Source organism: Zootoca vivipara, chromosome 1, assembly GCF_965207765.1.
Source record: "Zootoca vivipara chromosome 1, rZooViv2.hap1.1, whole genome shotgun sequence".
In the NCBI taxonomy this organism is placed as follows: domain Eukaryota; kingdom Metazoa; phylum Chordata; class Lepidosauria; order Squamata; family Lacertidae; genus Zootoca; species Zootoca vivipara.
In genome coordinates, this window is record NC_142582.1 from 86,383,576 (window position 1) to 86,407,551 (window position 23,976).

At 43.0% G+C, this 23,976-nt stretch overlaps 1 protein-coding gene across 3 annotated transcripts in view; it reads right to left on the reverse strand.

The window, feature by feature from the left end:
- The window catches only part of SPI1 (Spi-1 proto-oncogene), a 28,151-nt gene extending 6,761 nt beyond the window's left edge, over positions 1 to 21,390 (reverse strand). For all 3 annotated transcript variants that reach the window (XM_035114352.3, XM_035114342.3, XM_035114332.3), the window contains exons 1-2: positions 20,992 to 21,390; positions 4,545 to 4,638 (exon numbers count right to left, since the gene is read on the reverse strand). In XM_035114352.3, the coding sequence (XP_034970243.1) occupies positions 4,545 to 4,638; positions 20,992 to 21,036 (139 nt within the window). In that variant the 5' untranslated portion in view covers positions 21,037 to 21,390. The remainder of the gene's footprint in view (positions 1 to 4,544; positions 4,639 to 20,991) is intronic.
- Between the last annotated feature and the right edge of the window lie 2,586 nt (positions 21,391 to 23,976).

Consider the following 23,976-nt stretch of genomic DNA (forward strand, 5'->3'; position numbering starts at 1 on the left):
CCAGGTGCTAATTCAGTTCTTGCCCATGGTAATGGATTAAAAGGTAAAGGGCCCCCTGACCATCAGGTCCAGTCGTGTCCGACTCTGGGGTTGCGGCGCTCATCTCGCTCTATAGGCCGAGGGAGCCGGCGTTTGTCCGCAGACAGCTTCCGGGTCATGTGGCCAGCATGACAAAGCTGCTTCTGGCGAACCAGAGCAGCGCACGGAAACGCCGTTTACCTTCCCGCCGGAGCGGTCCCTATTTATCTACTTGCACTTTGACATGCTTTCGAACTGCTAGGTTGGCAGGAGCTGGGACCGAGCAACGGGAGCTCACCCCATTGCAGGGATTCGAACCACCGACCTTCTGATCAGCAAGTCCTAGACTCTGTGGTTTAACCCACAGCGCCACCTGGGTCCCTATGGTAATGGATTGGGTGATGGCAAAACCAAGTAAATGTATAGGTGCCATAGCTGTGTGATCTGGCTGGCTGGCTGGGTAGTGTACTGTACAACATATTAGAGGGGGTTTCATGTTTAAGGAAGGAGTTTCATAGTATGGAGCTGCTTGTTTACCCATCTTGGTCCCTAGAGACACAAGAAGGCCCAGAACATTTTCTGTTGGCTTAGGGTGGTATGCCAATTATAGACCAATCTAGACCACTAGTGGGCGCTTCAGGACTCCAGGTGGGCGGTAGGGGGTTCTACACCACAAGTTGTTTCCTCCTTCCATCGAGCACTGGTGGGCAGTAAGGAAATTTTACCATCAAGAAAGCTGCATTAGTGGGTGGTAGGTATAAAAAGGTTGACTACCCCTAATCCAGACAGAGAGAGCCTGGCTTCAGTGAGCCATGACCTTGTAACCTTCTGGTTGGAGTTATTCACTTTGACTGCTTTTGAAAATGGTACAGAAACTTGAGTTGGTACACAATGTGGCTGCAAGCATGCTAACAGCTCAGTGTTAGAAACATGTTCTGCCAGTACTTCATTATCTTTGCTGGATCCTGATTCATTTCCAAACCCAACTGAAAGTTCTGGTTCTTTCCCAGCCCTCCAGTCATGAGATCCTTCCAACTGGAGATGTTAGGGACTGAATCTGGAACTCCCTGTGCATGCAAAAGTGTTTTGCTACTAAGCTATGACACTTCACTCCTACACATTCTTTGCAATTCTCAAATGTTCAGTGGCGGTGGTTCAGGGCCATCTTGAGCGGGTCGGGCGCCTGGCGCCGTGGTGCGCGGATCGCTCCGGCGCCCCTGCCCCGCCCCGTTTCTTCCCGCGGCTGGTGGGCGGCCGCAGCGCGGTTTCCACGCGGCATTGCTGTGCAGCGCCCCCCTGCCGACCCGGCGCCATGGCGCCCCACGCCACCCAGCCTACCCCTAGAGCCGCCCCTGCGGTGGTTGTCTGTTTTCCCTTGCTTCCAGCTCCAGGGGTGCCAACTTGAATAAAATATTGTGGGGCCCAGGTAAGCCATGCCCTACATAATCGATCACATGATGCAGTACACACACACACACACACACACACTTTTAATGGGAATGCCCATCATCCCAGCCCCCTCAAATATTTTATTGTGGGGGCTGAAGCCCCTATGGCCCCTAGGAGTTGGCTCCTATGTCCAGCTCTAAAGATGGTGTGGGGGAAGGGTGAAGTTTTAGTTTGTTTGTTCTCCAGTGAAATATCCATACGAGTTGGGTGGCTTTTAAATGCCAGAGTCATTCTGAGAAATGTCATGTGAAATGAAAGAGGATGTGAGAGAATTGTTTGCTGTAGAGACATGGAAAGTGTTTGTCTAATGTAGTGAAAGGTTAAAGGAAGGACAAGACCCACTTCCCCTATCTCTACCCATTGGGTAGAGTGGTGGTATATTTGCTCCCCACTTCAGCTGTGTATACACTGTACGTTTGAAGCCCATTCTTCCCCTCAAAGAATTCTGGGCAGTGTAGTTTACCCCTCAGAGAACTGAAATTCCCAGCAAACCTTAACAAGCTGCAGTGCCCAGAATTCTTTTAGGGAAATGATGTGTTCTGAATGTGCTTCAAAGGTACAGCAACATAGAAAATGTTTAGGGAAGCTTTTAATGTTTAATAGATTATTGTCTTTTAATATTATGTCGGAAGCCACCCAGAGTGGCTTGGGGAAACCCAGCCAGATGGGCAGGGTATAAATAATAAATTATTGTTATTATTCCACATGGGAGGACTTTTACATGTTTCTGTCTTTTATTAAATATTAGCTACTAGCTACCCAGAAATCATCCATATTTCACTCTTGATTTCATCAAACTTTAACACAGGATTTTTACAAAACAATCTGAAATCAAAATGTGACTGTTGTCAGGTATGAGCGGCAAAATTCTTTGTGGCCTGCCCCTCCCTCTTTCTAGGTGACTGCTACATGTGGGGTGTTTCTGTAACCCACTTCCTTCCTTCCTTCTTTGGAACTCCAAACAAAAGTTTGTCAGATTTTAATATTGACAGTAGTAACAAGACTTAACCCAAGAGGAGAGACTGAAGGATACAGAAAGTGGGAAGAGAAAGAACAACAACAAAAGAGAGAAATACAAATTAGCATGGACCTTTCTCTTTTCTCTTTCTTCAAAGAAGTCTAGCTCCTCTGCGTATATCATAGTTATTTGACAAGAGAACAGCTCAGGTGCCCTGTGTTAATTAACAGGGCAACTGTTATGGGCAGAGGAGATTGGAGTTGGTGTGTGTGTGCACGCGTCCCTCAGAAGCTTTGCTACCGTAAGTGGCAGTATATAAATCTCGCCTCTTAAGCAGGGCAAAATATTTTACACAAGCAGTGTTTGGGGACATTTTACTACCCTAAGCCAAATGAAATGCATCTCAGAACAGTAAAATGTCTCAGAACAAACCCACATGTATGGTGGCAGAATACATTAAGTTTGTTTGAGAATTCCCATCAAATGCTTTTCTATACTTTCCATTGGCTGTGGTTGGGGTGGGGTGGGGAGCACTCCAGTGACAAAAATCAGTAGGTTTCTTGGGATTTGTTTTTGTCCCAGGCACCTTTGTGTCTTTCAGAAAAATCTGAAATCTGGGCACTCATATTTGTTTATCTGGGTCAGGGTGTGTTTTGTTGTTAGTTTGTTTTGCCAAGAACAAAATTATATTACCTTGGATGAAAAAGCAGCCTAAATACAAAACTCGGTAGGTTTTTTTTTTTTTGGTCCTACAGAAAGAAAACTGCAAATGACAAGTGACTGACCCTGACATTTGGAGACATTCTTTACTGGCATGTAGTTGTCCCTTATCCCCTAAGAGAGCTACTTTATTGTAGAATTTCTTCTGTGCAAATATTAAAATGAAAAGTGTTCCTGAGGCAGGGTTTTATTCCATGCACTTAAGAAGGTTCATATATTCATGTGCCTGTACACATCAGTCTTATGGGCTAGCTGGATACCAAGGAGTGGTGGGAGGCACCAGCTGGGGAACCCCCAAGGGAACCCCCAGGGAAAGAAGGCTTAGATCTAGAAAACTGGTTGTGGGACAATGATGAGTGGTTAGAAGGAGAAGACTGGAAGGAGGAGGTGTCAGAAGCTGAAGGGGCAACAGGGTTTAGTGAGCAGGAAGAGTCTGTGGCAGAGAGCAGTGCAGGCTCAGAGGCAGAAGAGGATGAGGGCCAAGAGGCAGCAATGAGGCAGCTGCTAAAGAAGCCAGAGAGTCTCCCCCTCTTGCCTCAACAAGCTCCTCTTCCCCTTGGTGTCCTAGAACATGCAGAGAAATGAGAAGAGATTGGTTGTACACAGTCACAGTTTATTACTGCTTGGGGAAAATGCTGGAGAGGAGGAGACTTAGGCAGCTATGGGAAGGCCATGCCTGCAATACATCTAGACTGCGTGGACTAGGAAAAAAATAAGTACTTGGACTCCATGGAGTCTAGAATAAAATTTTGTGTGTAAGCGGCTTTCGTCAGACTTCAGAATGTTGTTCTAACAATTTCAGAGTTGCCTTTACAGCAGACATCCCCAAACTCGGCCCTCCAGGTGTTTTAGGACTACAATTCTCATCATCCCTGACCACTGGCCCTGTTAGCTAGGGATGATGGGAGTTGTTGTCCCAAAAAATCTGGCAGGTCAAGTTTGGAGATGCCTGCTTTACAGCAAACAATCTCTTGTCACCAATATATTGTGTTGTGGGAGCTGCAATGAAAATAAGCAAACAATCTAGTTTATGGTCTATGACTGGAGCAGGAAACATTTGACTCCCTAGACATTGCTGATCTATTCCTAGTCATTGAACTTGCTAACTGGGGTTGATGAGAGTTGTACTTTTGCAACAACATCTGGAGGACTAAAGATTCCCTGCACCTGGTCTATGAGGTGATGGTGTAACAGTTAACTACTTCCTGAAAGTTACTTGTGTTATTTAATGTAATCCAGGTGGTCTGGAATTGCTTTAACTCAGTGGCAGTGCTAGCATAAAGCATATGAAACATCATTACTGGAAAAATGTGTTTAATAGACAAGACACATCATTCCTCCTCCAAATGTCCCAAAACCCATCACTCTAGTCTTCCCAGAGGCCTTACAACTCACTTACCGCCATGACTATCTGCATCACTGTTCAGATACTGGTAACTGTCATGGGACTGCCTGTAGATGTCTGACTCATAGGATATCAGATCTTCAGAGGGCTGCAAGAGGGAGGAATTGTTAGACATGAGCATTCAAAGACCAACATTATGTCCTCTGCCTGTCAAAAAGGATAGAATTGGGGAAGATCAAAACATTGCAGATATGTATGTCGGTTGGAACAATACATATCAGCATGAATGGTGGAGAAAGTATTGAAGCAGTGTTTGGAAAGCATTAAAACATTATCTCTCCGATGTGGTTACACCTTAGAATAGTTGAGAGCCTTAGCTGGGGCATATCAGCAATTTTGAGGGATCCAGGGCAAGAGTTGTATTGGTAGGAGGAAATACAGTAGGGGGCAGAATATGTATCATCACCACAATCAGAGGGGTATAACAGTACAAACTATAACATCATTAGAGAGATTACAGAATCCAAGCTAAAATTAAAAAGTAGTTTGGTATTATAGATGCAGGGGGTTAATAAGTAAATCTGACCATGGAAGTATATTGGGGGATTGTCCCAACCCAGTTTTGACAGAGCATCTGTAGATCTCCTTATTCTTATCTCAATAGAACACAACAGCAAAAGGCTTGTGTATCTTTCACTTCATGGAAATAGGACATTCTTAGAAACATAGGATTCAAACAGGCTTTCAACTTTTGGGGAAACATTTTTGAGTTGGCAAAGAATCAAAAAGAATGGTTGAATGAAACCATTTCATTTTCTGCATTTGAAAATTTGATCCTTCATTCAGTCAGTGCATTTAATTTCTCTGAGTATTTTGAAATTTGGCCCTGGTGTTTCTGTAGACAGCTAATTGTCAAAGTACTGTATTTTGAAGATGGCCCCGTGTATATGACGCCCCATAAATTTTTGACTTTTTTGGGGGGGATCTAGTCTTATACATGGAAAAATACGGTATGTGTTTTCTGGGACTTTCTGCCCAGTAAGACACAATTCCCGAACCGTATTTGGTTTTGTAATATGATTTATGTTCGTAACTACCACAAAATTTAAAACAACAGCAGAACCCCAATTGTGTTTTAGCTCTTCTGTGATTCTCTTTTTAATGCTCCAATTCTCTTTCCACTTTTAATATTGCAATATCTTGTCAATGCAAAATTGGCATGGACTTTGTTCAGAATTCAACAAAGATTTTGAAATAACCCAACAGTATTACTGTTCAGGTGCTTGGCAATGGAAAACCGTGCTTTATTGAGCAATTTTATTAGAGCTGCAAAATTAGTCTAAACTAAAAGTTAGAAGCTGAATGCAGAAATGTAGCATTTTTCAATAGTTACAGAGAGGTTTGGAATATTGTGGATATTATGAAACTGATTTCTATATTTACCTGCTACAAGTTTTTTTAAGGACATTTTTTACTGATCTGGAAACACTGTAGCTTTCAAATTATGAAAACAAGAATAGCATACAACTGCCCACATTGGGTATACAGCAGAAATCTTCAGTTTATGGCTTTAGCTCTCACCAGAATTAATAGTAGATAAATAGATTTGGTATTATGTATGCAATGAGTAACAGTGTATACTATGTGTCTGTATAGCAGTTTGGTTACACCGATGTTAGGTAAAGGTAAAGGGACCCCTGACCATTAGGTCCAGTTGTGACCGACTCTGGGGTTGCGGTGCTCATCTCGCATTATTAGCCGAGGGAGCTAGTGTACATCTTCCAGGTCATTTGGCCAGCATGACTAAGCCACTTCTGGCAAACCACTTCTGGCGAACCAGAGCAGCACACAGAAACGCCATTTACCTTCCCGCTGTAGTGGTACCTATTTATCTATTTGTACTTTAACATGCTTTCGAACTGCTAGGTTGGCAGGAGCTGGGACCGAGCAATGGGAGCTCACCCTGTTGCAGGGATTCGAACCGCCGACCTTCTGATCGGCAAGCCCTAGGCTCTGTGGTTTAACCCACAGCGCCACCTACGTACACCCATGTTAGAGCTCTTTAATGTTGCTGAGGCATTGCTTTTCTGAAATTGAGATTGAAATTAAAATGGAGGCCCTGCAAAACACTTTGAATGGAGTTTTATTATCCAGCAGTGACTTTATCCATGCCCCCAAACCCTCTATTATGTTTGCTCACTTCTAAATTCCATTCAGCCAAAGAATGTCATGCTCACACTAGATGCCTCCTCTTATGATGTAGAGACAGAATATCTCCCAAGAGCAATAGCATCTCAAGAGGCAGACAGAGGTCTTCACAGTAATGAGAAGTGCTCAGTTGAAAGACTCATTGCCCAGTATACCTGAAGGAGCGTCTCCACCCCCATCGTTCTGCCCAGACACTGAGGTCCAGTGCCAAGGGCCTTCTAGCGGTTCCCTCACTGCGAGAAACAAAGCTACAGGGAACCAGGCAGAGGGCCTTCTCGGTAGTGGCGCCCGCCCTGTGGAACGCCCTCCCATCAAATGTCAAAGAGATAAACAACTACCTGACATTTAGAAAACATCTGAAGGGAGCCCTGTTTCGGGAAGTTTTTAATGTGTGACATTTTAATGTATTTTGATCTTTGTTGGAAGCTGCCCAGAGTGGCTGGGGAAACCCAGCCTGATGAGCGGGGTACAAATAATAAATTATTATTATTATTATTATTATTATTATTATTATTATTATTATGAGTAAAAGGCTACTCAAGGGTAGGGCCCTCCTCATAAGGAGGGCTTTCTGCAGAAACCTTGGGCTTTAGCTGGGCTCTGGGTTGGGCTCTGTCTTAAAAGCCTCAATACAAGTCTTGGGATTCAGCTACAGCAAAGAAAAAGCGCTTTATATGCGTTGTTTATGTATTCTAACACTGTGACACCAGATGGCGCTGTGGAGTTCCATTTTTGCTAACCCGATTCCTCAAAGTTTGTAACGTGTTTAACTGAAACGCTTCTTTGATGTGTCTAGATCCAGCATTTAAGTAAGCTGGAACATTGTATTCCCATCAGCCCTGTGCCTTCCTCTTGGACACTTAACTTGGCCTACTGTTTATGGGCCATTGATTGAACTACTACCTCTGTGTGACCAGACTGTGAACTGGCTCTTGACTTTGCTTGCACTGCTTGCTGTATATTCAGTCTGGACTACTTCCAGGTAGGTAGCCGTGTTGGTCTGCCGTAGTCGAAACAAAATTAAAAAAATTCCTTCCAGTAGCATCTTAGAGACCAACTAGGTTTGTCATAGGTGCTACTGGAAGGAATTTTTTTATTTTTTGTTTCAACTACGTCAGACCTACCTGTAACTAGTACCTTAGAGACCAACTAAGTTTGTCATTGGTATGAGCTTTCGTGTGCATCTGAAAGAAGTATCTGAAGAAGTGTGCATATATCAATGTACTTCCCAGATGCTAACAGGATCCAGTCATCCAGGAACAGCAACTTTGAAGGACTGTTGGATATTTGCAGAGGGGCAAAAAAGTTTTAGAAAAGAGAGTGGGGGAACATACTTTTTTCCCTACCCCTGCTCTGAAACCTCTCCTGCCTTGGTTTGGGACTGTTTTGGATTTGGGACTCAGGTTAGAGACGGTTAGTGTCAGCCCTGAATCAGAGTGTTTGATTTATTTCTATGTAGTGTGGAAGGGGAAGTCCTACCTAGAGGGTGGGAAAAGTGCTCTTTCCTCTTTCTTCCCTCTTGAAACTCCCTGTATCATGTAGGAAGGGGAATTTAATATCATGGTGTGCATCCCCTAACCCTATTGTCAATAAGAAACTATAAGCATTTAGGGGCTCAGGAAGGTGGAGGCTTCGATCGTTTTACCACCCTCAGAAGCTGGGCGGGGGGGTAGCAGCCCAGGAGGGGGCATTCTTTGTGGTAGCCTCTAAGCTGTAGAATTTGCTCCCCACAGAAATGTGTCTGGCACCCTCATTTTGTAGTTTTCACCTGAAGAAAACACACCTTTTCGCCCTGGCCTCTTAGACCATCTGACAAAGGCATGCAAATGGGGCACCCTAAAGTTTCAAAAAAGAACAACAACTGGTAATCATGGTGAGGAGGACAGAGTATGGAGCAGCAACCCAGCTCCTTCACCTAGCATGACTCGCAGGGAAGAAGACACAGGCAGAACAAAAAGGCTGGAATGGATCTGCATCTTCTGCTGCCCGTGGAAGTAGCCAGAGGCGGCAGTTGCAGATTCAGTCCCGCCTTTTTCTTCTGCCTTTGTCTACGTCTGTCTGATGGCCCTGTCTCCATCTGAGCTTTGCTTGCCACTGTTTGTGGGTGAGGGGCTGCTTTTGTAGCATGAAACAGGGAGGAGGAGCCATCCCACCCTCATCCCTCCAGATATGCCCTGCCTCTGCTCTCCTGTTTTGGCTTCTTGACCCCATTTACAGTATTTTGTTTGCTTTGTTAGCTTTTTGCCTCTTTACCTTGTCCTTATTTGTTTGCATTGTTGTCTACCCCACCCTGACCATCCTTCATTCATGATTTTGTACATGGAACAAGAATTGGCTTTGTCAGTTACCGTAGTTACTATGATGTGATAGGGGAATTTAAATCCACAACACCTAGCGAATGATGTGATCCCTCCTAGAGGAGGGAGAAAGGTTGTTTTCTGCTGCTCCAGAGAAGCGGACATGGAGCAATGGATTCAAACTACAAGAAAGAAGATTCCACCTAAACATTAGGAAGAACCTCCTGACAGTAAGAGCTGTTTGACAGTGGAATTTGCTGCCAAGGAGTGTGGTGGAGACGAGTCTCCTTCTTTGGAGGTCTTTAAGCAGAGGCCTGACAGTCATATGTCAGGAATGCTTTGATGGTGTTTCTTGCTTGCCAGGGGGTTGGAGTAGATGGCCCTTGTGGTCTCTTCCAACTCTATGATTCTATGATTCGATGTCACATTCTCTAGAACATCCATGCTGGCACAACTTTACAAGGGGCCACTTGGGTCACCTACTCTCACCCCCATCCACCCTCCCATCCCCTATCTACCTCGTTTCCCCCCTTTCTTCTAAGTGTCTTAACAAATGAAACTGATTTGCAAAAATGATACATGTTAAAATATGAGAGACACCGCACACACCTTTGTAATTCAAGAAATCTTTAATAAAAAATATTTTTTTTAAAACAACAACAAGGGGCCACTTGGGACTTTCTGGAAAGCAAGGCCTCCATGAGGCTGTCCCATAATCAGTTTGGCCTGAATCATTGCCGTGGAAATGCCTTAGAGCTGGTGTTTACCTCTGTGAACGTGGGTGATCTGACACTAAGTTCCAGCATAACAAAGGAGTGCCATGGTCAGATCACTTCCTGGTGCAACTAGACTTTTCCATGACATTTCTCCTCTGCAGGGAGTTGGGACTGATCCACATGTCCGCCCCCACACAACTGGAGGTGTTCCAAGTTGCTTGACTGTAGTGTCTTTCACCCCAGCCAGCATGCTCAAGCATTGGCATGGCTTTCCTAGACCTTGTCTACAAGATGCTTCTAAGAACCTGTTCAATATAGAAAGACCACCTGGGCTTCCTAAGTATGCAGCAGTTGTGAAGAAGCCATTCTGCACATGGAGTAAGCAGCTCATGCCTTGAAACTATAAGCTTCCAATTGACTTGTGTCTGGTATTTTTCAGAAGAGCCCTCTGGGGTATCACAAAAGTGGATCTCATTAGTACTCTCTGTGTAATTTCAGTGTGATATACTAGTCTAAGACTTTAAAATGATATATGGTCTTAGAACCAAAACAGAAACTTAATTCACAGCCTTCCAGTCCAAAGTAACTATGTAATTCTAGGAGAAAGGAGTTATTTAAAGGCCCTGAGCATTTTTCTGCAGTTTTGAAGTGGAATTTTTATTCACGGCTCCATGGCTCAATCAGACTACAGTGACAGGCACTAAAGTGGGCATGTACAAAACATGAGCAAACAAGAGGAATAGAGGCCATCAGTCCATGCACAACAGCCAACAGGGAGCTCAAGAAACCACCTGTGCATTCTGCCTGACTAAGACTGTGTAAGCAGGAAGGTTGCTTAACACCTGGTGGACCACAGTACATTGCAGTATTTGGCTTGGTGAGTCACATGTTTTTGCAGGTGTGGGTCAGCAGCACGCACTCCTTTTGTGCAAGAAGAGGCGCCTTCAGCCTAAGAGTGTGACAGTAAACCCATGCAAATAAATGCTAAGAACATGCTACTTATCACTGAAGTTAGACAGCAGATGCAATGGCAATCAAACAGGCACAACTGGAGAGGGTGGGTGATAAAAAGTCCACCCTGGAAAGCCACTCCTGCAAGCCACTGCTTAGGTTTTTTTCCATTCGTGTTTATAATGCCAAGAAAAGAAAAGCCTATGTGCATTTCAAAGAACTGTAAGTCAGAAAGGGATCTGAAAGTTGCCTGCTGTTTCCTTTCTCTGGTCTTGTGGCCAGTCTTTGTGGACTATGGGCTCATCCAGATGGAGGCTTCTCACGCCTTCACTAGGAGCTCAGGAAATGCGCTGGGGGAAAGTCTGTTTTCTCATTGGGCAACCTTGTAACAAGCTGAGGAAACAAACCCCGAAGAGAGCACAAGGCCGTGCTGACAGTACCATATCTGTGCCAGCTGGTGGACAGGCAGGAACCAGCAGGAGTTCACACCCTGAACATCTAGACTCCTGGAAAATGATACCTCTGAAACCATTGGTGGGTGGGCAGCCATTGGGTGCCACTTTTATGTATATTACACTACATTCGAAACTTCCTGTAACTTATGGAGACTTTGGCTCCAGTTACCAGGCTGGAGAAGAGTCGGCAACACTCCACAAGAGGGGCACACTGGAGTGCAACCTTGACTCTGTGGCATTCTCACAATATATAGGAAGCTGGCCTATACCAAATTGGGCCATTGGTTCTTCTCCTCTTAACTGGAGGCAGCTATCCCAGTCTTCAGGGATGCGGGTGGCACTGTGGTCTAAGCCACAGAGCCTAGGGCTTGCTGATCAGAAGGTTGGCGGTTTGAATCCCTGCGATGGGGTGAGCTCCCGTTGTTTGGTCCCAGCTTCTGCCCCGCTAGCAGTTCAAAAGCACGTCAAAGTCATAGCTGCCAAGTTTTCCCTTTTCTCACGAGGAAGCCTATTCAGCATAAGGGAGAATCCCTTAAAAAAGGGGATAACTTGGCAGCTATGGTCAAAGTGCAAGTAGATAAATAGGTACCAATCTGGTGGTAAAGTAAACGGCGCTTCCGTGTGCTGCTCTGGTTCGCCAGAAGCAGCTTAGTCATGCTGGCCACATGACCCGGAAGCTGTCTGCGGACAAAACGCCAGCTCCCTCGGCCTATAGAGCAAGATGAGCGCACAACCCCAGAGTCGTCCGTGACTGGACCTAATGGTAAGGGGTACCTTTACCTTTCTTCAGGAAACAGTCTTTCCCAGAACTACCTGAAGTTGGCAGGGCTGGAACCCGGGACTTTCTGCATACAAGTCACGATCAAAGTGCCACAACATTTCCTATGCTTTCACACAGGAATAGACTACTGTATAGTCCTGCTGCAACTTCCAAGAGGCATGTTTGACTACTGTTAGAAAACAGGATTCTTGACTAAATGGACCTTTGGTCTGATCCAGCAGGGTTCTTGCATACATAGAAGCATCTGAGCTTCCATCCCAATGTAAATGCAGTTTTGGAAAATCAGTTTTCATCTGAATAACAAGAGGGTAGGAAAAAATTAAACACTCCCTCCACATATGCTGCAGTCTCAAACATTTTTCTGCCTGGCTCCTGCCAGTGGCTATTTGCATTTTTTAAAAAATGCATGTTGTTGTTGTTTAGTCGTGTCCGACTCTTCGTGACCCCATGGACCAGAGCACACCAGGCACTCCTGTCTTCCACTGCCTCCCACAGTTTGCTCAGACTCATGTTCGTAGCTTCAAGAACACTGTCCAACCATCTCATCCTCTGTTGTCCCCTCCTCCATGTGCCCTCAATCCTTCCCAACATCAGGGTCTTTTCCAGGAAGTCTTCTCCTCTCATGAGGTGGCCAAAGTATTGGAGCCTCAGCTTCAGGATCCTTCCAGTGTCCTTCCAGTGAGCACTCAGGGCTTATTTCCTTCAGAATGGATAGGTTTGATCTTCTTGCAGTCCATGGGACTCTCAAGAGTCTCCTCCAGCACCATAATTCAAAAGCATCAATTCTTCGGCGATCAGTCTTCTTTATGGTACAGCATAAAATGCATATTAAACACAAATATGTATTTATGGTATATTTGGTCCTTGCAGATCAACAGCCATCTCCTACCATAAACTAAATCTCAGTTCTTATTCAGATCACAAGAAAGTATATATCTAGAAGGCATCCTATTGTTATAATAATTTTGTTTTAAAGTCTGTGGTTTAACTTTCTTTAATGCAAAAAGAGAGAAAAGAAATGTGTGTTGTGTTTTTTTGCTTTGAACTGTTGCACCAACTCTGCTTCCTGCATTCTACCCCAGATTCTTTGCAGATTCTAGTCTTGGTGGGGTCTGCTTGTATCCCCATCCCCCATAAAGTATGTTACAGTGACAAATAAATCATATGACCCTGTTGTCATTAAGAAGCAGAGTTAAGGCAAAACGCTTAACCATCTTGTAGGTGTCTTTCTTTCATCGTAACCCTCATTAGCAGCACGAACAGCCATTTTGGCAAGGAAACGAACTGGAATGTAAGTGAGACTGTAAAAAGTTCATAGTGGAACCCCATGACAGTGCAAGCTGGGAGGTTACTCAGTGAGAACATCCTAGTTGTTGCTGAAGAAGCCTTTTAAGTTCAGACAGCAGATTATAGAACTACAAGAATACAAGACTGTAGACACAGCTGCCATTATGGATGGCTTTAAAAGATTGGACACATTTATGGCTCTCACTGGCTGCTAATCATGATGACTGCATTCTGCAGCGGCATGGGAGGGAGGCAGAGCCACTGCTGCTCGGACCCCCTTCTCATGCCATTGCTGGCTATAATACTTCCCAGAATCAGAGACATCATCTCTTTGAATACCTTTGCTGGGGAACATGAATGAGAGAGTTCTGTTGCCGTCATGTCCTGGTAAACTCCTAGTTGACTATTGCAAGAATTGAATGCTGGACTAGACAGGCCTTTAGTCTGATCCAGAAGGTCTCTTCCTAGGCTCCTGTTTTCTTATGTACAAATGGAGTTATTATTTTGATGTCAATCCTGTTTTCAGGAGCTCCAAGCCCCTCCCCACAGAATTAGCTCTATTTCATGCTGCATAAATCTCCTAGATTCATATCAGTGCATAAATCATTATAGTACAGATTCACTTTATTTTTGACATTAGTTGTTCTGCCACTATTCTAAGTTGGTAGCCCTTAAACTATCAGACAGGAATCCCATATTATGTTGCGCAAGGGTGAAACCAGGCTTTATTTTACCCGGGTCAAATACCCAATTTGGTACACATACCCATGCAGATTTGCTTACACAGGCTGGGAGCCTCAGTGGTGCCCCTCTGGAGACTTCACCCGGGGGCCAAAAAACAACAACAACAAACAGCTACCGCTACCCCCCCCCCAATAGCTAGGACAATAACTTGTGACTGTATGCTTTTAAAAAGCATTTGTCTGCAGGTCAGCTCTTATGCATTGAGAGAAATTGTTATATAGAAGATTTTTTTAGGGCACAATCTGAACGTTAGTCAAGATCATAACTATGGGAGACAGTGAGTGGATACAATATATGACTTACGCTACATCTGATACAGCTGGGGAGAAAATTGATTCTGTTCACCTCTAAAGGTGAACCTACCATTTGAAAAATAATAATAATATGCAAACCTGAAACACAACTACCATTCAAAATTCACACATCTTCAGATTTTGTAATGAGGTTCTCCAGGAAACGAATCTGAACTAATAAGTGTATATACCAGGATAAAGTGGGTAAGGATAAGAGGGACCCAGGATAAAGTGGGTAAGGATAAGAGGGACCCAGGATAAGAGGGACCCAGGTGGCGCTGTGGTTAAACCACTGAGCCTAGGGCTTGCTGATCAGAAGGTCGGCGGTTCGAATCCCTGTGACGGGGTGAGCTCCCATTGCTTGGTCCCAGCTCCTGCCAACCTAGCAGTTCAAAAGCACGTCAAAATGCAAGTAGATAAATAGGAACCGCTACAGCGGGAAGGTAAACGGCATTTCCATGTGCTGCTCTGGTTTGCCAGAAGCGGCTTTGTCATGCTGGCCACATGACCTGGAAGCTATACGCTGGCTCCCTTGGCCAATAATGCGAGATGAGCGCGCAACCCCAGAGTCGGTCACGACTGGACCTAATGGTCAGGGGTCCCTTTACCTTTACCTTACCAGGATAAAGTGTGGATAAAATGCATATATTAGTGAAAGAAGAATAGAAAATGCATTATATTAGGAAAAATTACTTGCACAAATTTGTATATTAGTCAAAACTGCTTACAAAAATAGGTTTATTGGGAGAAATTTGTGCTAAGATTTGCTGATGAATTATCATGAAGAATTTAAAATTACACATTGTTGCAGAAATGTTGAGAACTGAATCAAAAACTGAAAAATGAGAAACTTGGAGAGCTGAACTTGAGAGATTTGTCCATCTCCAGATGCAGCCAATTCAAATTCCTCCATAAATGCACCACATTTAAATCCTGTTATTTTAAATTATGATATGAATTTTCTCTGGTAGATGATTCAGAAATACCCAACATGACTCCCTGTGATGCACAGCTGAGGCTGGTTTAACGGACAGACCTAACCTCATTTCCTTGGAAAGAATTACAAAATAACTGTATGGTTTTTAAAAAGGATTAGAAGATCATATTAAATGTTCCTTTTCGGAGCATATCAACCTCCCTGACTTCTGGATATTATTTATTTATTATGCACAACTCTCATCATTCGTCCTGGATTTCTTTCTTCCCTGCTAAGTCTTACATTTTGTGCCCTGTGACACTGACTGCATCAGTTCCAAACATCTTCTCGGGGAAAGGTAGGATTCAGTGTTGAAGCACGTAGCCAGAAACATTAATTTGATTTCATTTGCATGATATGTACAAAATCATCATCCCAAGAAGTTGCCCAACCAACATGCAACCAACCATTACCCTCTGCAATAAAAACAATACATAAAATAAAAGGAAAATAAAAAATTAATTAAAGCAAAAATTTTAAAAGTATAAGTAACATTTAAATAGCAGCAGAACAAGGGGAGCAACTTCTGCTTGGGGTTTTTTAAAAAGCCCCAGTGAACAAATAAGTTATTAACTAAACAGTGAAAGGCAAATGAGAAGACAAATGAGGAAAAGCCTGGGGAGGTTTGCTGGCAATACTGTTTTTTAACACTGAGCCACTACTCTGGTTTGTGACCCAGCTACAGTCTGACCAAGGCATTTTGGTGCCTGACAGGGGAAAGCCAAATGTCACATACAATGGTTTTAAAATATAGTACTACATAAACTTAAATAATTAGGAGGATGTACCAGCCCAGCATCTCCAAGGTAGGGCTGGGCAAGACCCCTTCCTGAAACCCTAGAGGGGCTACCAGTCAGTGTAGCAAATAGTGAGCTAGGTGGACCAGTGGACTCACTCAGTACAAGGCGGCTTCCTGTGCTCCTATTGACTAGTCGCTGCTATTTAATGGTACCTCAAAATGTGTGGCTTGTGGCCAGTCACCTTACTTACTTAGCCTGGCCCTAATCATTGACAGGTGGGGTGGCAAAGGACCCTCGTAAGGCCTAATGACAAATAGATGGGCTGTCCTGGGGAAGTGAAGATATTCATGTCCTAATAAAAGTGGGAGCGTGGGGAATATCCCTGGAAAAGGCAGGACCCCACCCCAGAAGACGCCTGTCAACTATATTATCCACGCTATTTCAACAAGGGTATCTGTCAGCCATGTCGGCCGCCTGACAGTGGAATACGCAGAACCACTCTTGCCCTCATGTACCATTGGGTTGCTTTACACTAGGGCTGCATGATTAACCTTGCATTTCTGTGGCAGAAAGCTTGGAGCTTGTCATTTTATTGGGGCTGCAACAATTTGGAAAGGCAGGGTTTGCACCTATGCATTATTGGTGACTAGGGTGGCAAGGTGAGAAAGAGGACAGAGGTCCTGCACTTTTAATAGATGTAAAAGATGGGATTTCAGTAGGTATAGCTTGTCATTAAATTGTTAAAGGTGCAAGAGTCAAGTCCCTACCCCCCCCCCCGAGAAGCCTCAAATGCTTTATCCTGTCCTTTTCTGTATTACTTTATCTACATCAAAAAAGATACCCTAGGGATTGTGGAGAACAAGTTATGGGCCTTCGTTGCCCTCACTCTCTTATGCATTTCTTTTTTAAAGACTGAAACGGATATAAAAGAAAGAAAGAAAGAAAAAGACTTTTGTTCCCCCAACTAGCACCAAAACTGGAGTTTCATAGCAAAATCAGAAACAAGCTCTAGAGCTTGCTTTTTCAGATGCTTTGTTTTATTTGTTGGTTACATTTGTTTCCCACCTTTTAGCCAAAGTGGCGCTACATGGAAATTGGTTGTCCACGTCCCATTTCCAGTGACAAATCTGTGAACAGGTTTCAACAAATATTTAGGGTTCTGAAAATGTATCTGCCCAGGACGAGTTATGCAAACTGACAATTCTCTCATAACATTTCTACATGTATGTGCACATAGGTAAAGGGACCCCTGACCATTAGGTCCAGTCGCAGACGACTCTGGGGTTGCAGCGCTCATCTCGCGTTATTGGCCGAGGGAGCCGCCGTACAGTTTCCAGGCCATGTGGCCACCATGACTAAGCCACTTCTGGCGAACCATAGCAGCACACGGAAACACCGTTTACCTTACCGCTGGAGCGGTACCTATTTATCTACTTGCACTTTGATGTGCTTTTGAACTGCTAGGTTGGCAGGAGCTGGGACCGACCAATGGGAGCTCACCCCATCACGCGGATTCGAACCGCCAACCTTCTGATCAGCAAGCCCTAGGCGCTGTGGTTTAGACCACAGCGCCACCCATGTCTGTATGTGCACATAGAACCACTTAAATGCCCCTATGACAAAAAAAAATACATTTAAAGAAGTGCACAGAAACACGCTTAATCTTTAGAGGGAACTAAAAAATTGTAATGGCACATCATGAAACTGCCTTGGCAGCCATACAGCTCTCTCAGTCCAAGTGTAGTATGCATTTTTACTCAGAAGTAAGTTACAATGACTCAGTGGAACTTACTTTCCAGCAGGGTTAAACCTACCAAAGCTCAAAGTTGGTCAGCTACCTTTTGGATATCATGAAAGGATAGCAATTATTTAGGATTTCAGACATGTTCATTTTTATTGCCAGGGAAAGGTGCTTGTGGAATACTCTGCCTCAGATGAAAAATAAATTGGCCAGCCACAGCATGGAAAAAGTGGGCCAAGAAGCTTTTTCTCCATTTCTCACAACACTAGAAGTTATAGACATCCAATCATGCTGAATGTAGGACGATTCATGACAGATAAAAGAAAGCTCTTCTTTACAAAGCACACATTTACTACAGAACTTGCTCCCCCAGAAGGCAGTAATGGCCACCATTTTGGATGGCTTAAAATAGGATGATAAAAATTCATGCAGTACAGTATAAGGGGATCAATGCCTATGCTTGACCTCCACTGTCAGAGGCATTATGCCTCTGAAGACCAGTTGCTGGGAATTGTGGGTGAGCCGAGTGCTGTTTCCACTTTGAGAACATGATGCTTGACTGGATGGGCCATTGGCCTGATCCAGCAGGTTTGTTTTATTTTCTTAACTTTCTGTATTATTAACTTCTTTGACTTGGGGGAGAGTGTAATTTGCTGTCCTGCCTCTAGTGGTGATATGTTTTGAGCTGGCCCTGCTTTCTGGTAAGTGTCCATAGGGTTGCAACTTTAGTAACACTTAACTGGAAAGAGTTATATCATATACCCCCATGACTGCTTCTGGTTGTTGTTGTTTTAGTCGTTTAGTCGTGTCCGACTCTTCGTGACCCCATGGACCATAGCACGCCAGGTTCTGGTTACATCCTGTTAAACAGGATATTGCCTTATCCTACGTGGACACAAACACACACGCAAGAATTTGCAACCCCAACCTAGGGTAAATATATGCAGGGCTACAAGATGTTGGGGATTATGAACTATAGATAACTTCTCATCATATTCTGATGAGATCATCTTTAAATCAGGAAAATCCCAATATGCAATTGTCATTCCATGGGAAGCTGTCACAATTGGCACTCATGACTATCCACAATTTGGCATTTTTAAACTGAGGAAGCATTATTTAATTTTTCAGCATTCTGTAACTTTTTCTTTTTAGCAAGGAATGGCTTGAACTTTTTAAAATGATTATTTATCAAATTTATATCCAACACCTCCTCCCAAAGGAGGAGTCCAGGGTGGGACATTTGCCCATGAGATCTCTACATTGACTAGAATGTACATTTTATTTTCAAACGTCATGCTATGTATTTTGTGTACCATTTATAAGTGGCACATGCCGCATTACAAAGCAGTTACTGCAGCCTGATCCACTGAGTAGAATAGAGCCTACTCCCAAATAAGTGCACATACAATTGCAGTCCAAGCATCCTTTGTGAATATACTCAAAGGCAACTTCCAAACTACCACTATCTTGTGGGTATGATTAAATCAGATGCTGCACAAATATGGTGCATGTAGTGCTTTTTTAAAAACCCAAACCAAAAACAAACATGAACTTTTGTGATGAGAAAAGTGATAGGAAAATGCACTGGAAAGAGTGGGATAATTGCAGTGCACAAGCAGCAAAGTTAAATAAAATAAGTTTACAAACAACTACAGTGGTGCAGTATAACTTCAGTGCAAAATTTGTCCAAACAAATCAGGGTAAATCCTCGATAAAAAAGTTGCCTGGAAGAGACTAAAGATAGAAGACCAAGTAGGCAAGTAAACCGGCAACACAGAGTACATTTATTAGGTATATGTTTTGTTGGCTCTCAGTATTTACGGAGTATTCCCATCCTGGCAAATAGTGCAATGAGATATATTAACTTGTAGAATCTTCTGCAATAAAAGTAATTTACAGTGCAAACCTACACATGGTTATTCAGAAGTTAAGTCCACTTAGTTTAGTGAGGCTTCCTTCTAAGTGTGCAAAAATTGTAGCCTGAGATAATGCAAAGTAGTTCATATTGACTTTTTAAGGGGTGGTTTTGCAAATGCATTTAACTATATGCCAAATGATTTAGTATTCTACATAGTCTAACTACTGTACAGCGGTGATGGTGATGGTGATGAAGATACATCCAAAATTATTTAGGATTCTACTTACTTTCACTGAATCCTAAAGTGCAACTGAAAATGTGGTCGAGGTTCTTCTGCAGTGCTACTCAACCACACAGCCATATGTCAAGCGATAAGAAAAAAAATCAAATTTGCTTATCTTGTTTTTCCTAATACTCCTACACAGTTAAGCAAGATTCACTGGCACCTTTGAAATTAAATATGCATTTGTTTAAATTCTACAAACCTAAATATTTTTACAAGTCCTACTTGATCAAGAAAGACGTATTTCTGAGAAAACATGTTTAGCAATGGGTCGTATTTCAATGGACTTCTGGCCTGCCAAGCATGGATGAAATCTACTCCAAATATATAAGACAGCATTTGTGTGCTTAGAAAATTATAAATGCCAACCAAATTAATTAATAATTGGATACTAATTAACATAAGAAATAGAAATAAAAAGACCAAGAATATTGGAACAAGCATATAGTGAAATATTAATAAATGCTTCAGTCTACAGGAGGGGAAAGAGAGAGAATAGTTTTTATCCCCTGAACATTCCATCTGATCAACCTAAGCAGGAAGGTATTGCCTCTTTTTCCACCCTTTGTCCCATTTAAGATCGAGGAGTTGGGAAAATCAGATGAGCTCAACAGATTTTGCTTATGTTTAATGTAACAGCTAAGAGTTCTAAACAAAGATATGAAATTCCGCTGAAATATTCGGATACTGACAAGAAAATACAGTCCCTAAAAAGAGAGAACAATCCTAAAACGCATAGAACATAACTCTCTTTCCGTGGACTTTGTATTTTGTTTTCTCCCTTGTCGCCTAAAACCATATAGTATGAACACCAAAACCCATATTTAGCTATAGATTACAATATACCTACAGTATCACACAAAACCAAACAGTCAACCACAAAGCGAAGTTTTCCCCCTAGATGCTTGCTGGCTGATACCCATAAAATAATATGGGGTCATATCAGTGAAAGGCAGAAGAGATAAAAGAAGCAGAGGGGAAATGCTAACTTCCCATCCATTCGTTAAATAACAAGTCACTAATATTATACACCCACGAGCCAGCCGAAATCTTTCTAGTATTATAAATAACAAAAGAACCGCATTTTTTCCACAACAAATCATATTTTGTTTTGCAGTCTGTTGGCAAAGCCAAAGACCCCAAACTGGAATTAATGTCATATACTCACAGGGGAAATGAGGGAAAATCCTTCCATCTTGCAAGTTTGCAACATTCAGTCAACTCCTTTGTGAACTAATTTTCTAATTTCAGTTATCCAGCTTTGTAAAAAGACATCAAACAAAATAAAAATAAATAAAAATTAAAATATTGATCCTGTTTTTAAAATGGAAACAGAACTCCTTGAAGGCCCTTTGCTGTGATTGACCTCAGGACAGGAAGGACCCTAATTAGTTTTCATACTTTCCCTCAAAAGGTCTGGAGGTGAGTTCTTCCCTTCGACGTATCTGAAGTTCCTGATTTCACTACATATCTGTAGGATGGAGATAGCCCTTGAGCTGTTGTAGCCCAGTGTGACATAAGAACAAAACCCGGCCTTTCAACCAGTTTGCATAAATTACATTTAAGGAGTTGTGGTGCTCTTAACAGGAAGTCTGTCGCCAGCCTGATCGGGTACTTGCTTCATAACCAACAGCAAACATTATTGCCCAGTCCAGGCAAGAACTAGCAACTTGGTACAGATAGATAACATTTCTAGATGAAACCATGATGAGTTTATGTTGTGATATTTGCACTTCTTTCCAGAATAATCAAGTTAGGCAGGCTGTCATTTGTGACAACTGTCTATAGGACGCATTTAGGAACATGAACCCGTTTCTGTGATTCTGTTCTGCCAGGGTGATAAAAGACAGAAAATGTGATCTAAAATTGTGCAAGAATTTAGAAAGAAACTTTGTGAATGGGTAATTAACATTTATCATACTGTGGAAAGAGGTCTTGGGTCTGTAAGGCCCTGTTAGGAACCATTTGAATAATATTACTGTATTGAATATTTATTGATTAATTTTATATGGCCATCCACCAATAAATATTCCTCGGGAAGCTAACAAACAATGGTGGGGATAACTTGCATAATCGTAATGGACACCCATGCAGAGTGAGACCTTATCTATTTACACTGTGAGTATATATTGAATTATGCCACCTCAACTGTCATGGTTTCCATCCCCACACTATCCCCCAAAAGAGGTGGAGGGGGACAGCTTGGGATACTGAAATCTGTTAAAAAATCTTAATTCTCCTCAGTGCTTTTTTATATATATATAAAAAATGTTTAGGGGTACTCTCATTTTGACTCAAGAAAATCACCATTTTATATTTCAAATCAGGAAAAATAAATACTGTAAATTGAGAAAGTACAAAGATTCACAAAATGTATAGGGCTTTGTGTACCCCTGCGACCCCCCCCCCAAAAGCACTGGTTCTCCTTCACAGAACTACAATTCCCAGGCTCCCATAATTCCATGGGAAGTGAGAATTACTGTTAAACCAGTTTAAATTAGTAATGTTGTCATGCTTTTACATATGCAAACTTTTGAGGAGACCTTGAGATCATTTGTGTTCCTTCCTCAGATAATGCATTAAATAATTGGGGGGGGGCACATTTCTCCCATATGCCTTTATCTCCTTCCTGCACTGAAAATTATCCCTTTTAGGATTCCAACTTCGACATACAAAACCTGTTAGTAACTATGAGTAAGTGAGAGTAACTGACTGGTTACTGGCCGAGATTCTTCAGTATATTCCAGTATGTTCATCAAATCCCTACTCTCTATCTTGAATAATGCAACTAAGTGGAAAAACAAATCTTCCAGGAGAAGAAGCAATTTCACATCTGAAAAGAGATTGCAGTCTTGTTACAGAAGCGACCAGCTGAATACATAAGCAGAACCTGATCAGAGACAGAGCAATGGTGTGTGTGCACTAAAGAAAAGATGTAATTGGCTATCAAATAAAGTGTTTCTCCTGGTACATTTGACACCACACAGTAGTTCCTTCTGATTGCAAATCAGTTGAGACCAATACAGATAAACCTTTCCTCGGTCCACCTAAATGGTTGCAGTCAGCAGTGGTCAGTGGGGTCGCACAGGTAGGGTGGCGTTGCGTATCTGGCTTCCTGATGGCAAGCATTGCTGCCGCTTACCCAAAAGGAGGGTGGTGAGGCACAGGGGCAATGGTCTATCACTTCTGCCACTGCACCACAATGAGCCCCCTGTGCCTTGCCCCTACTGCTCTTGGTAAGTGGCATTGATCCACTCAGTATTGGGAAGACAAGTGCCCTGCTTGTGACAGCCCGCGAATCACTGCTGGTTACAGTGCATGCTGCTGTATCTAAAGAAGTATCAGGTAGAGAGATCAGGTGCTGCCCTGAGAAATTTTTAGTGCTAGGAGTTGTGCACATTCATTCCTTCTGAATGGAAAAAATTAAGATGGAAACTATTCAAAATGTATGCCATGAATGATGAACGAGTATGCTTGAAGGGTTTTTGTTGCCCATTTATGCACATAAATAGCTTACTCGGCGGTGGGAATTACTTTTCTCCAGTGGTAGCAGCTGATATCATTAGCTGCTTCCTTGCAGCCATGTTCTTTTTCTAGAATGCCCACGATGTTGTGCTGCGCATGCAGTCTGGGGTTACTGGAAGTTGTTGTCCAAAACTTCCAGTGGGAACCAAGATGGATAAAGGGTGTTCTAGAGCAGGCATCCCCAAACTGCGGCCCTCCAGATGTTTTGGCCTACAACTCCCATGATCCCTAGCTAACAGGACCAGTGGTCGGGGAAGATGGGAACTGTAGTCCAAAACATCTGGAGGGCCGAAGTTTGGGGATGCCTGTTCTAGAGCATTCTAAAGGGGAACTGGTTGCTGTCATTTTTTTGAGACACCGGCCCTACCAATTCTCCCACACACATCAAATGCCCTGGAATCATGCAACAGTGGGGGAATTTGAGGAAAATAAAATGGTGGCAACCAGACATTGGCTGAAGCAAAACGAAACGGCAAAACATAAGCAAAACCGCTACATACTAGCAAGCCTGTGCTGGGTTGGGCCATAAATAGGGGTGACGGGGAAATTGATTCAGTTTGGTTTTATAGGCAAACCTCTCTAATCTGCACTTTCCAAAACAATACAAGAACCAAAACACAGACATCCT